At 43.2% G+C, this 12,641-nt stretch overlaps 1 protein-coding gene across 1 annotated transcript; it reads left to right on the forward strand.

Moving 5' to 3' along the window:
* The first annotated feature begins 1,460 nt into the window (after window positions 1-1,460).
* On the forward strand, window positions 1,461-9,871 carry CCNG2 (cyclin G2). Its single transcript, XM_080929237.1, has 8 exons — window positions 1,461-1,654; window positions 2,415-2,552; window positions 3,054-3,191; window positions 4,546-4,796; window positions 4,953-5,031; window positions 5,110-5,208; window positions 7,004-7,209; window positions 8,486-9,871. Exons 2-8 carry the CDS (start codon window positions 2,415-2,417, stop codon window positions 8,607-8,609), a joined length of 1,035 nt encoding a protein of 344 aa, XP_080785363.1. The 5' UTR covers window positions 1,461-1,654; the 3' UTR covers window positions 8,610-9,871.
* Window positions 9,872-12,641: the final 2,770 nt, after the last annotated feature.

Genomic DNA, 12,641 nt, shown 5'->3' on the forward strand with positions numbered 1-12,641 from the left:
TATAAGCTCCAAAGTGCATCACAGAAAACACACATAAGAGCAGAAAACTCACTTCTGAGAGGCTAGCTGTTTAGAATTCATGAAGGTGCTAAGTACCAATTTGCATGTTTGGTAGGAGGTAGAGATCTGAGGGAAAAAAAGTAAACCAACCAACCAACCAACCAAACCAAACCAAACCAAAACAACCTAGACACTTTTCCTACCTCCCTATAGATACTCCAGTCCATGTGAAAGTTAGTCCTGCCTAAGGCATCTAGTTGGTTTGGTTTTTGCTCTGCCTTAGGAGAGGTGTCAGCTTAATAACAATGTTAATTATAATAGACAATAAATGATAATTTATGGGCGATCAAGAACCAAGTGGCTGTGGGAGCCTTCATTAAAACCAAAAGCAAACAGTACAACCATAACCTCTGGAAGCACACTATTATACCTACTAGATACTTATATACCCTACTCAATATGCAGTTTTATTGAAAAGTCTCTCCTTTGAACATTTTTATGGAAAAAAAAATCCTCAAGGCACAGTTCTGTAACACAGTCTCTACTACCCACCGCTCAACTTCAACAACTCAGTTGTGTAATGTACTAGTTGAGTCTAGCTTTTTTTCCTCCCCACCCCGCTTTCCTGAGTCAGATTTTTTTTTTTTTTAAACAAGTATCTCGGTGGGCATCTCGAGTCTCGAGAAATGTTACAGATTGACTACTTATTGCAAAATACATCGGTGGTACATCAGGACACCCTTCTTCACTCGTGGAAATGCTGTTACAGAGTAATGTGACCCTGGATTTTCGGGGATGTGACCGGAGTCGACGGTCTTGGACTTCGCCTAGACTTTGAGCAGATAGGCAGCTGTGGTCCCAGGCACGTAACCAAGCCCCACAAATGCCACCCACCCAAGCATGCGCAATCCAGACTCCGGAGTTGCTAAGCCCCCCCCCCCCCCAAGATAAGAGACTCAGAATATAATGGGAGCCAATCAGAGGACGCAACAGCCAATTGGCCAGCCAATCCAGATCCGAAATTAAATCAAGCAGTCGGCTTGCCCCACCCTTATCCAATCAGAGAGTGGGCTACTTTGAGCGGACTTTTCAAAACAGCGAAAACAAAACAAAATCGGAGACCTTTAAAAGGTGTGAGGCGTCCAGAAGCCGTCTCCTTCCGCTCTTCAGTCGGCTCGCTCATCTTTGTTGCCTTCCGGTTCCATCCTGAAATGAGGCTGTAATCCAGATTCCACTCCCCTCCCTAGATCCTGGCTCGGAAAGGCCAGGAGGAACAAAAGGGGCTAAGAGAGGCTGGGTACTGAGGCTTGGGGCGGGGACTCTTTTCCAGATCCACTGAGAGAGTGAGAGAGAGGGAGAGAGAATCCCTCCGCGCGGAGTCACGCGCCCCGCCCCTTGGGGGCGTCGCAGACTCAAAACAAAAACAAGGGGTTTGCTCAGCTCGGGAGGCTGCGGCGGAGCCGGGTGGAGGTGGAGGTGCGGGGTGTGTGCTGCGCCCCGCCGAGGAGCAGGATGCGGCCGGGTTTGTGAGGCCGGGCGGCGACGGGGAGGTCGGATGCGGGTCCCGGGGCGCCGCTGAGGAGGCTGGTCCCCGACCTCGGAGACGGGTCCGGACGTCCTCGCCGCGCCGGTTCGCGACGCCGGGGCCGACACGGTGAGTGGCCCTCCCGGGTGGTTCCGGGTCTAGATTGCGGTTTGCTAGGACGATGGAATCCCCCAGCCCGCAGCCGAGGGACCGACGGGGGTTCCGGGATGTTCTGAAGCCACACGGGGGTTGACAGCCCCGGGGTTCCTGCTCGGCGCGGGCGGACTGAACTCCCCTTGACCCCCCAGTACTCCCCCCAAGCTAGTGGGCCGCCCTGTCTCGAGTTGCGGAGCTCGTCTAAGCTGCAGAAGCGGAGGGGACAGCTTGGAGGTGGGCTCCGGGGCGGGGCTCCGAAGCCTCCTCCTTCCAGTTCTTTGTTCAGTCTCGAGACTCCCCCTCCCTTCTCTCCTATTGTGCAACGCCCCGCCCCAAAACCCGTTCCAGTGGCTTCAGTCTTCCGGTCCCCCGCTTTCCTCTAGGGCCTAGAGTTCAGGCAGAAGTTGCTGCTGTGCTATCCAGGTGATGCGGACCGCAAGGGACATTACGCTCCTTGGACAGGACAGTTTTGTTGTTTGTCAGACGCCGTCGGCCAGAGGGCTGGTCTGAACTACCCCTGGCCTGCGGAGGTGACAGAGATCCTTCCCCCATGCCACGCCTCCATGTCTTCAGGGGAGGATTCCCCTGAGGCTGGCCGACGTGACCGATCCCCCCCACCGGGTTCTGACTTGTGTGAGCTGGGGTGCCCCTAGCTGGAGGGATCGCGGCCAACTCTTCTCACACCCCTTTCATATCCGGGTTATATTAACCTGCCATGGTGTGTTTGCTGCAGATGAAGGATTTGGGGGCCGAGCACTTGGCAGGTGGCGAAGGGGTTCAGCTTTTCGGATTGTTGAACTTCTACCTGGAACAAGAACAGAGATACCAACCTCGGGAAAAAGGGCTGACCTTGATGGAAGCCACCCCAGAGGTAAATCTGAGAATTGTCAGGACTTGGGGGAAGGTGACTTTGTTTTCTCCTAGTTTGAATCAGTACCATAGGCTACAAAGTTAAATCCAAAATTGGCCTTCCTGTGCTAAGAAAAACCTGAAACTGCACAGGGTTATGCTTTTGTTTTTAGTGAATGTGGAAGTTATACCAAATGTACTGTAGAGACATTTCTTCTGGTGGTGGGAAATTTCTAGGAAATATTTATAATAGGATATTAAATTGTTTTAGAAGTCAGAAACCTCATCAGGGAACTCACATTCTACTGTAACTGCCTGGAATGGGCAGGCAACACTTCACCTTTTGTTGAGTTGCTAAAGTTCTGTATTGGATATTTTAGAAGCAGTGATTTATCTATTATATCTGAAATACACTGATAGCTTTAGGTTAGGCATACAGTGGTGAAAACTGAAGGGAGCGAGGCCTTTGAACCTCTATTCCATTCTAAGAAAATAAACTTTGATTCTTGTCTTTTAATTTCAGAATGATAACTCTTTGTGTTCGAGACTGAGAAATGCCAAAGTTGAAGATTTAAGAAGTTTAACTAACTTTTTTGGATTTGGCACTGAAACTTTTGTTCTGGCTGTCAATATTTTGGATAGATTCTTGGCTCTTATGAAGGTATTTAATATCTTTTTATAAACTTTGCATTATATTTTATGTCTTTATTTTTACTTATTTATTTATTTATGTAGAGACATGGTTTCTCTGTGTAGCTCTGACTGTTCTGGAACTAGCTCTGTAGACTCTGCTGGCCTCAAACCTCAGAGTTGTTTGCCTCCGCCTCCCCTTCTCAAGTGTTAGGATCAAAACTGTGCACTTCCACTTATGACAAATGGACATGTTTTCAATGGTCAGTGCCCAACACAGTCTCTGACACATCCAGGGCTCAATAGTATTTGTCAAATGAATCGAATAAAAAACCTCCTATTCATAAACTTAAAGTAATCAGAATTGTGATCATTCATACTGCAGAGACTGAAAAGTTGTATTTCTGGATCTTAAATAACGTTTTGCTGTACTTCTTAAACATGTTCTCTTGAAAGAAATTGCAAAGGAAGACCACTATGCTTTATGTGTTTACAGGAGTTTGGGAAGATGGGAGGTGAGAAGAATTAATTAAAATTCATTTTGTAAAAAACACCGTATTATCTGTCACAGGCTCATTTATAAAAGTGCTCAAACTGACATATAAGAAGCTATACTTTTTATAAAAATAAAATACTGTGGTATGTGCGTATGTATGTATGTGTAATGTTTTCATTTTTTATCATGTTTGCCTTGGAATCTGCATAATTTTAACGCTGAGTCAGGACAAGTGAAGATAAAATTGTGCTAAGGTTGGCCTGCACCCTTTCCTGTAAGGCCTTAAAAGCAGGCAGCCACAGTCTTCCTAATAGTCAGCAGCAACTGTTAAAAAAGGGGGAAATTCTCTGGCCAACCAGCAGGATCACTGTTACCCTTGGGTCACTTTTTAGGGCCCTGAAAAGAAAAGAGCGGCCATCTGTCCACGGCAGACCTACATATGCCCTCCACCCTGCACAGTTAATGGGGTGCTTCTCCTGGGCAAGGTTGCATCATGTAGAGTTTTGTAGAGAAAGAGAAGATGCAGAATAGTTTTCCTTCTCCAAACAGGAGAGAGTGTGTGGTATGTGTCTGTGAGTGTGTGTTCAGAGGGTTATTTTGAGGATAGATGTACTGCTCTCAGTTTTACTAAGTCTGCAATACACACTATAATTCAGTGCCAGAAAGCAAGCTTTTGAACCAGCTTTGGGATTTTTTTAACCTGCATTTACATTTAATAAATGCTTATATAGCCGTTGTTTCTTGTTAGAGAGAGGTTACAGTGTCTAAAATGTAAAAGTAATTGTGGGTAAAGGTGAGTACACCTAAGAGAAGCAACATGGCATCATTTCAAGAGTCTTCTTGTTGCTAAGTCAAACTGCTGATTGATTCCCTGTGTTCTGTTTCCTAGGTGAAACCGAAACACCTGTCTTGCATTGGTGTTTGCTGTTTTTTGTTGGCAGCCAGACTGGTGGAAGAAAAATGCGATGTCCCCCACACGCACGATGTGATCCAGATCAGTCAGTGTAAATGCACAGCGTCTGACATCAGGCGCATGGAGAAAATCATCTCAGAGAAACTGCACTATGAGCTGGAAGCCACCACTGCCTTAGACTTTCTGCACGTGTACCATGCAATTGTATTCCGTCACACTTCAGTGAGGTGAGTGGGGCGCTCCCAGGCCCTTCGCACAGCTGCCAGAACAGGAGGAGATTAGATTGCCAACAAATTGATACCCCAAACTTTCAACTTGGATTTGAGTCCTTAAAAATCAAGTGGCTTTTCTAAAGGTTTTAGTAACTCTTTTGTGTTGTGTAGGAAGGAGATACTGAGCCTCGATAAGCTAGAAGCTCAGCTGAAAGCTTGCAACTGCCGACTTGTCTTCTCAAAAGCAAAAGTGAGTCTGTTTCTTGTTTACATATGTCTTACAGATCCTATTTTGATTTTTTTCTAATCTTTGTTTATTTTTTTGTAGCCATCTGTATTAGCTCTGTGCCTTCTCAATTTGGAAATAGAAACGATAAAATCTGTTGAGTTGCTGGAAATTCTCCTGCTTGTTAAAAAACATTTGAAGGTAAATATCTTTAGGCCTTGTTTATTGAAGCAAGCGTCTTTTCTGGTGTTTCCTTTTGTTTTCTTCTGTCTTAATTATGCAGCGAAATTCTCAGTGTCTTTGTTCATGTTTCTCTTGTATGTCAGATGTTACAGTATTTTGACCTAGACAGTATTAAACCAGAAGAAACCCTGACTTAGCTTCTTTCTGAATGCAGGTGCTGGTTCTGGGGACTCATGCCCTATGCAGCAGAACTGTCCTTGTCCTCAAGTATGCGCTCATGGGTTAGGCATGCGCAAAGGCAGGAGAGCTGTGCTTCTCCAAGTGGCTGTTCTCAGGTGGACTAGAAAGTACACTAAGGTGATGGAGGACATGCCTTTATATCTGTGTCTGCGGAGCTGAGTCATCTCACTAGTACTACCGAAGGTCATTAGCAGTTTATGAGAAAGTTCCTTAGGTGAAGCCACTTCTGTAAGTTTTGGCAGCTGTGAAAGACAAAAGTACAGTGCTCTTCTAACTTCAACTGATAGTCTGGTTAAGGGAATGCAGAACGTAACGTAAAATGATGCGCTTTCTATATTGTGACTTAGTGTTAGATAGTGATGAGCATGAGAAGTACTTTGGGGTTCTTATCAGAGGAGCTGGTGATCCAGAATAAGTGTGCTGACTAGGAGTTTGGACCATCATCTGTGAGAACAAAGGCTTGGACTGCAAAGGCTTACGCTAAGAAATGGGTAGGCTAAGTAAGTTGGGGAAGTCATTTTAGGGTGGGTATGCAGGTTGACTATCTGGGCTGCAGTCCCAAGCGGGGTAAGTGTAACTAATTCCAAAGGCAGCTCTTCTGATATGTAGATGAACCAGGGAAACATGCTTAGCCACTTCAGTTCAATACCCAGAGTCCACAGTGAGAGAACGGACTTCATAAAGTTGTCCTCTGACACACACACACAAACTCACACACGTACATACTAACAACAGGAGAGTCTGGGTTTTGATGAATGGGCTGATATAATGAGAATCGAAGGAGGCTATTGAGGACATGTAGGGAGTGATGAGGGCCTGGTGGTTGCTGTGTTACAACTAGATAAAGGTATAGCAGCTTCAGTGAAATACAGAGGCCAGGATGGTTTGGAAGAATCCAGTGTGATGTTCAGTGTGATAGCATACACTTGAAGTCCCAGCACCCAGAGGACTGGGGTGGGAGAATTGTGAGCTGGTAGTCAGTGTAGTCTACATAATGAGTGCGAGGACTTCTGTCAGGACACGAACAAAGGCCTAGTGTTAGTGGGAGTTGTTACCTTCTGTCTGTTAAAAGCCTTCTCTCTCTCTCTGAACCTGAGTGTGGCAGTGATACATAAACCATCTACGTGTTTGGTGTGGGGAGGATTTGCCCTTCTTGGGTATTTCTTTGATAGTGGTGGCTTCAGTTTGTATTTCTGTCATAATAAAAATAAATATTATAAGCAGTTGAAACTGATTTATTTAAGAAACATTTACCATAGAAAGAAAATAATTTTTATATGTTATATAATTTAAGATGTTAAATTTCTTTTGTTCAGCACTACTCAACAATGTACTTGGCTTTATTCTTAGAATAGGCAATAAGCAGAATTTTTTTTGTGGATTGATTTCTGTGTAAGTAATACTTGATTTCAACCAGTAGCTTCCATGCTTTGGCTGCGCATTACAGTGATCTGTAGGACTTGAGAGACACTCAGCACCCTGGTCGTACTCCCATCTGTTTAAACCAGGACACCTGGCACCAGTTACCATGTGACTTGAACCATTGTTACAACATCTTCATCTTTATACCCAGATAAGCGACACTGACTTCTCTTACTGGAGGGAACTGGTTTCTAAGTGTCTAGCCGAGTACTCTTCTCCTCGTTGCTGCAAACCTGATCTGAAGAAGCTGGTTTGGATTGTTTCGAGGCGCACTGCGCAAAACCTCCACAACAGCTACTACAGTGTTCCTGAGCTGCCCACGATCCCAGAGGGGGGCTGCTTTGACGAAAGTGAAAGGTAAGCAGGCATCTTCCACAGACTAGATGTAATGATGGGCTTTGAACTATAAGGGCCAGTGAGATGTACAGTAAGGCCACTTGCTGACAGCTGGAGTTTGAGTCCCAGAACCCACACTGTGGAAGGAGAACCAACTGAGCAAGTGACTTTTGTCCACTCTACACATGCTGTGACACACAATTCATCCTCTCTCTCCCTGTCCCCTCCCTGTCACCCTAGATAAGTAAGTACGTGTAACTTAAAAATGAAAAGAAAAACTGGGGTGGAGATGTAGCTCACTTGATCGAGTTTCATAGCATGCATGTTTGATCCCCAACACTGTTAAACCAGGTGTGGACATGTTCTTACAGTCCCAGCACTGGGAGTTAAAGGCAGGAGGGCCAGAAATTGGAGGTCATCCTTAGCTAGTATATGAGTTCAAGACCACTGTTAACACTGTCTCAAATAGAATAAATAAAATCCCCTGCGGAGAGTTGTAAGAGAAAATCCCTCCTTAAGGGCAGTGTCTTTTCAAGCTAGAAAATTACTAGTAGATTTTAAAGATGGACATTTTGTAAACCTCACCTGAAAGGATACTTTTATCTTCTCATTTTACTTACTGTGGAGACAGTTCAGTTATTAAAACGAATGGAAACAGCCCGCAGGCTTTTCATGGCTGGCATGGTCGGAGCACTGTGGGAAGACTGTAGGACACAGGCCATCATTAATCATGCAGACTCCACACAGACCTCACTTTACAGAAGTAAAGCGAATTTTACTAAATTTGACTGTTCTGTGCTGTCAGCCAAGGACCAGAAACTCCAGTTTCATAGTGTGTTCTTGCTTGAAGGAGTAACTGATACAAAGGAGGCCTTTAAACATACCACAGGTAACCGTTGGGTGCAGATATGTAGAATTCTGTGGTTACTTCTGCAGTTAATGGTACACATACAGATGGCAATTTGTGTAGCTCTCTTAAGAAAACTTGTTAACTGGACATAGTAGTACATGCCATTAATCCCAGCACTTGGGAGGCAGAAGCAACCAGATTTCTGTTAGTTCAAGGACAACCAGGACTATGTAGAAAAACCTTGTCTGTGAATAAATGAATAAAAACTATTGTTAAGGAAAAAAAATTGCTTGTAATGAGAATAGACTTGACTTTAAACTCAATTTAGTTGTGTAAACGATGATTAACTTTTGATTGTAATACGTAAACTGCAGAAGGCTCAGTTTTATTTTGCCTACAGCTATGTGTGTTTTAGGGAGTGACACCCTATTGTCTTTTTCCTTTCAGTGAGGACTCTGGTGAAGACATGAGTTGTGGAGAGGAGAGTCTGAACAGCTCCCCTCTGAGTGATCAAGAATGCACCTTCTTCTTTGACTTCCAAGTGGCTCAGACACGGTGCTTTCCACCTTAGAGTTCCCATGTCTGTAAGGGTTTAAAGTGTGTGTACCTGTTTCAAAGCAATACATGGGGGAGTAGGTAGTTTTCTAGTCCAGCCTCTCCCCCCACATCTAGACAGGAATTTCACAGACTGGAATCCTACCTGCTATTTATTATTCAGATCAGATCTGGCCTATTTTCATATTTAATCCTAAGCCATCAAATGGGTTAGTGCCTCATAATAGTACTTTAAACATTGGCACTTTATTTTCCTGTTCACATTTATCTGTGGGGAGGAGGGAAGGTGCTGATACCTTCATTCCTTTTCACAAATTTTAAAGATGAGTAGTTTAGCCCATCTGAAATGTAGAGCCTTCAGGTATCTTTATTTAACAGACTGGGAGTGTGCAAGGGCTTCCTTAGCAGGGACAGAGGGCAGTCCTTTTATGGTTTATCTTGGATTTCCTTCTCCCCTGTTCTCAGAACAGAGACTACAGTACTCTTGAGTGTCAAACACTGATTCTGTTTTTCTAATGGTGGTGTACTGTTTGATACAGATGCTATACATTAAGAATTATATTGACATGCCTATGAATTTTAGTTTATAAATGTCTTGAGATTTCTGCTGAAGCAGAAATTACCATCAAGCTAGGACTGTTAGTTGCATTCTTAATACCTAAGTATTGTCAGGATGTAGTGTTATTTTATTGTTACCTAAAAAGTTTTTAATCTGCTAGTTTTGCATGCACCTGTGTGAAAGCAGAACAGGAAATGGAGCGGACATAAACAGTGGAAGTAGGACAGAGACAATGGGCAGAGGAATCGATAAGTGCTGGTTTAGCTCATCTTACTGTCTTGTATTAAAATATCTGCATGATTGCTTTCTGATTGTTTTATGATTCACATTTCATAATGTATTGTATATGGTGCCAAGATGTGACTATGAAGTGAGAGACCTCCCATGTTTATAGTGTTAGTGTAAAGCAATTCTGTGTGGTGATATAGCTATAGGATGAAGAAGTGTATACTCTATACATGGAAGATTTTGTACAGAGAATTTCTAACTTTATAAACCTATGTGTAAATCTTTAAAAATGTACATAAAATACTGTATTTTTTTACCTTCTGTGTGTGATAATCTGGTCAGTGCATGTAAATATAATTTATTGTGTATTCTATATTATGTTCAGACATTGATGACTTACTTTTTATTAGTCAACACCCAATGGAATGTTTTCCAAAGTGGATTTTTTTTAATTCAAAATAGGTCATAATTCAAAATAAAATATGAATGAATTCTCCTTACATGTATTCCTATTTTAGTTTTTAGTTGATTTTTGGTAAACGTACTTGGTGCATTGTGTGAAGGCTTGAGTGAGGCTGAAGGCTCCCATAGAGCTTCTGAAGAGCCCCCTGGGTTGTAGTTTGTCATCAGTTTGGCTCTTTGTTTTGGAAATGCCAAAAAAGCACTTTGGCACTTGAGAATTGACCTATCTCCAGGTGGATTCATATTAAGCTTTTAGGAATGGCACATTAATCCAAATTCCTGTTCACAGTGAACGCCAATGACAGTACCAAGTAGGCTAGTCTGGTGTACCATGTGATCTCTGGAGTGCTGCTGGGTGAGTAGGTATGTCATGCTTGGTAGTGGAGGCCCATTAGTTTCTTAGCATCTTGCTTTTAGTATCTCGGCTTTTTAGGTTTATTTATTTACTGAGATAAGGTCTCTATACAACCTTGGTTGTCCTGAAATTCACTGTGTAGACCAGGCTGGCCTCATAGAGATCTGCCTGCCTCTCCCAATTACTGGAATTAAAGACATGCACCACCACACCTGGCCTCTCTTTCAAAGTAAAAAAAAATTTTTTTGTATAGATTCCCATTCTATTGGATTTTGTAAACTTGTTTTGTAGCAAATCCGTCATAGTGAGTATAATTAATTTATTGGCTCTCCCTACCCTGGAGATGTGGGCATGACTTCTGTCTTAGTGTTTTATGACTACAGCAACTCTTAAACTGGGGCTAGCTTACAGTTTCGGAGGCTCAGTCCATTGTCCTGCTGGGAAGGAAGAACTGATGCTGGAGAAGGAGCAGAGAGTTCATATCTGGTTTAGGCAGGCAGCAGGAAGAGAGACACACTTCCTCAAACACAGCCATGGAACTCCAAGGGCTCATTCTTACTCATCCCCACAGCTTCCTACTCTCAGTGAGGTATGTGTTCCAAGATGATCATTATTAAATAGCTTTGGCAAGCTACAATATGTTCTTCCAATTTTGGTTGACTTCTGGGAAGTACTTGTGACCCCTTCGATCCCCCATATTGTGTTGCTTTTCTCATCAGATCCTGATGGATGGGTTTGTCCATGCCTCCTCTTCCACTCCTAGTTTTTGATACTTAGTTTAGGCCTCTCCACTGAGTTTATTAGTCACCCTGGCCATTCTACTGGGAAATTTCTGATTACTCCTAAACCCGTTCTCTACGTGTGTCTCACTGACTCTGAATTCCACCTGTTCCACGGTAAAAACTTGGCTGGTATTTTCCCCTTCTGGTTGTTTACTGAGAGCAACTTCATTTGGAGGATGTCATTTATACTATTCATATCTCTTTACTGATTCTTCTTTTCTACCACTATTTTGGTTTTCACATAAGCCAAATAGTGGTTACTATGTTATTCTTGATATCTTTTATTCCAGGTTTGCTTGGATCTGGTCCATACTTCTTGCCTATTCAACCCTTTAAGATGTGCCAGTAAGACTGGAAATTTGTTCAAAAGAACTCATACAATAAGAGGGAAACCAAGTCTCCTACTCTGAACTTATTGCTGGATTGTTTTCTCTTGCCATTTCCTGGAGCTAAAAAAGTTAAGATAGCTGGCAAGCTGGAAGATGGGCTGGAGTGTGTAAGTGCATGTATGCATGTGTATACACATGTGTATGTGCCAGTGTCAGTGAGCCTATGTGTAGTAAGCGAGTGTGCGTCTTCACGTGTGTGTGTGTGTGTGTGTGTGTGTGTGTGTGTGTGTGTGTGTCTGATTACTAGGGGATTCACAAGCTTGCTGTTATTCAGCCAGGCACCTTTCTCAAAGGCAGATTGAGACATGGGCATCTGCACACATGACCACAGTGTGAAGAGAGGCTTCCATTTTTGACCTCACCCCCTTTGAGTTGACAGAAGATGTGGCTCTTTCCGTTTGGATGTTGTGATTTATGGGGTAAAGAGGGTGTGTTTTGCTGTTATGTTGGTGAGGTGTCCTGTTGGTTCCTAGGTCTCTACCCATCTGACCCTACTTCCACCTCTTGCCCTAGGGTGTGAGATTATGTACGTATTGTGTTTTTTAAAAAACCCTCAGGCTTAACAGTGTTTGCATTGAAGTTAATTATATAGTTGGCTACATAATTCTTATGGCAACTTAAACCATTTTTTTTTTTTTTTGGTGTAGAATTTATTTTCCTGTGATTAAAGACTAGATTGTAACATGATACTTCCCCTGCATCCTGTCTCCCACCACACAGGTAAGTCCTGTGATGCAGGCACTCCATGTATATAGAGACATTAAAGCATTCACTTTGTCTCTCCTGATTTATTTTATTATTATTTTTTTAATGGTGAGATTGAATTCAAAATCTTGTACATGCTAGGCAAGCCTTAGAGATTTTAGAGACTTCGTCCCAAAACTCTTTGAATACAGTTTTCCTGTAAGTACTGCAAAATATCCAAGAACTTACTGTCTGTGCAGGTTGGTAGGTAGTAGATATCAGACTGGAAGATAGTCTCCCAAAGTGGCAGCCAGACATTCTTCCCACCTCTAGCATCGTGATGTTCTTCCTGTCTTTCCCTTGTATTTTGGCTGCTCTTGTGTTGGCTTGTCTGCCTACTTTAAAGTTCAGCAGGAGAAGCTTAGTGTGTGTGTGTGTGTGTGTGTGTGTGAGAGAGAGAGAGAGAGAGAGAGAGAGAGAGAGAGAGAGAGAGAGAGAGAGAGAGAGAGAGAGAGAAAGAAAGTGAGTTTAGGCTTTATGCTAGCTACTCTTTTTGCCTTCTTGGCCCTCCATTTTACCACAAAGGAGT

Source organism: Micromys minutus, assembly GCF_963924665.1.
Source record: "Micromys minutus genome assembly, chromosome: 1".
In the NCBI taxonomy this organism is placed as follows: Eukaryota; Metazoa; Chordata; class Mammalia; order Rodentia; family Muridae; genus Micromys; species Micromys minutus.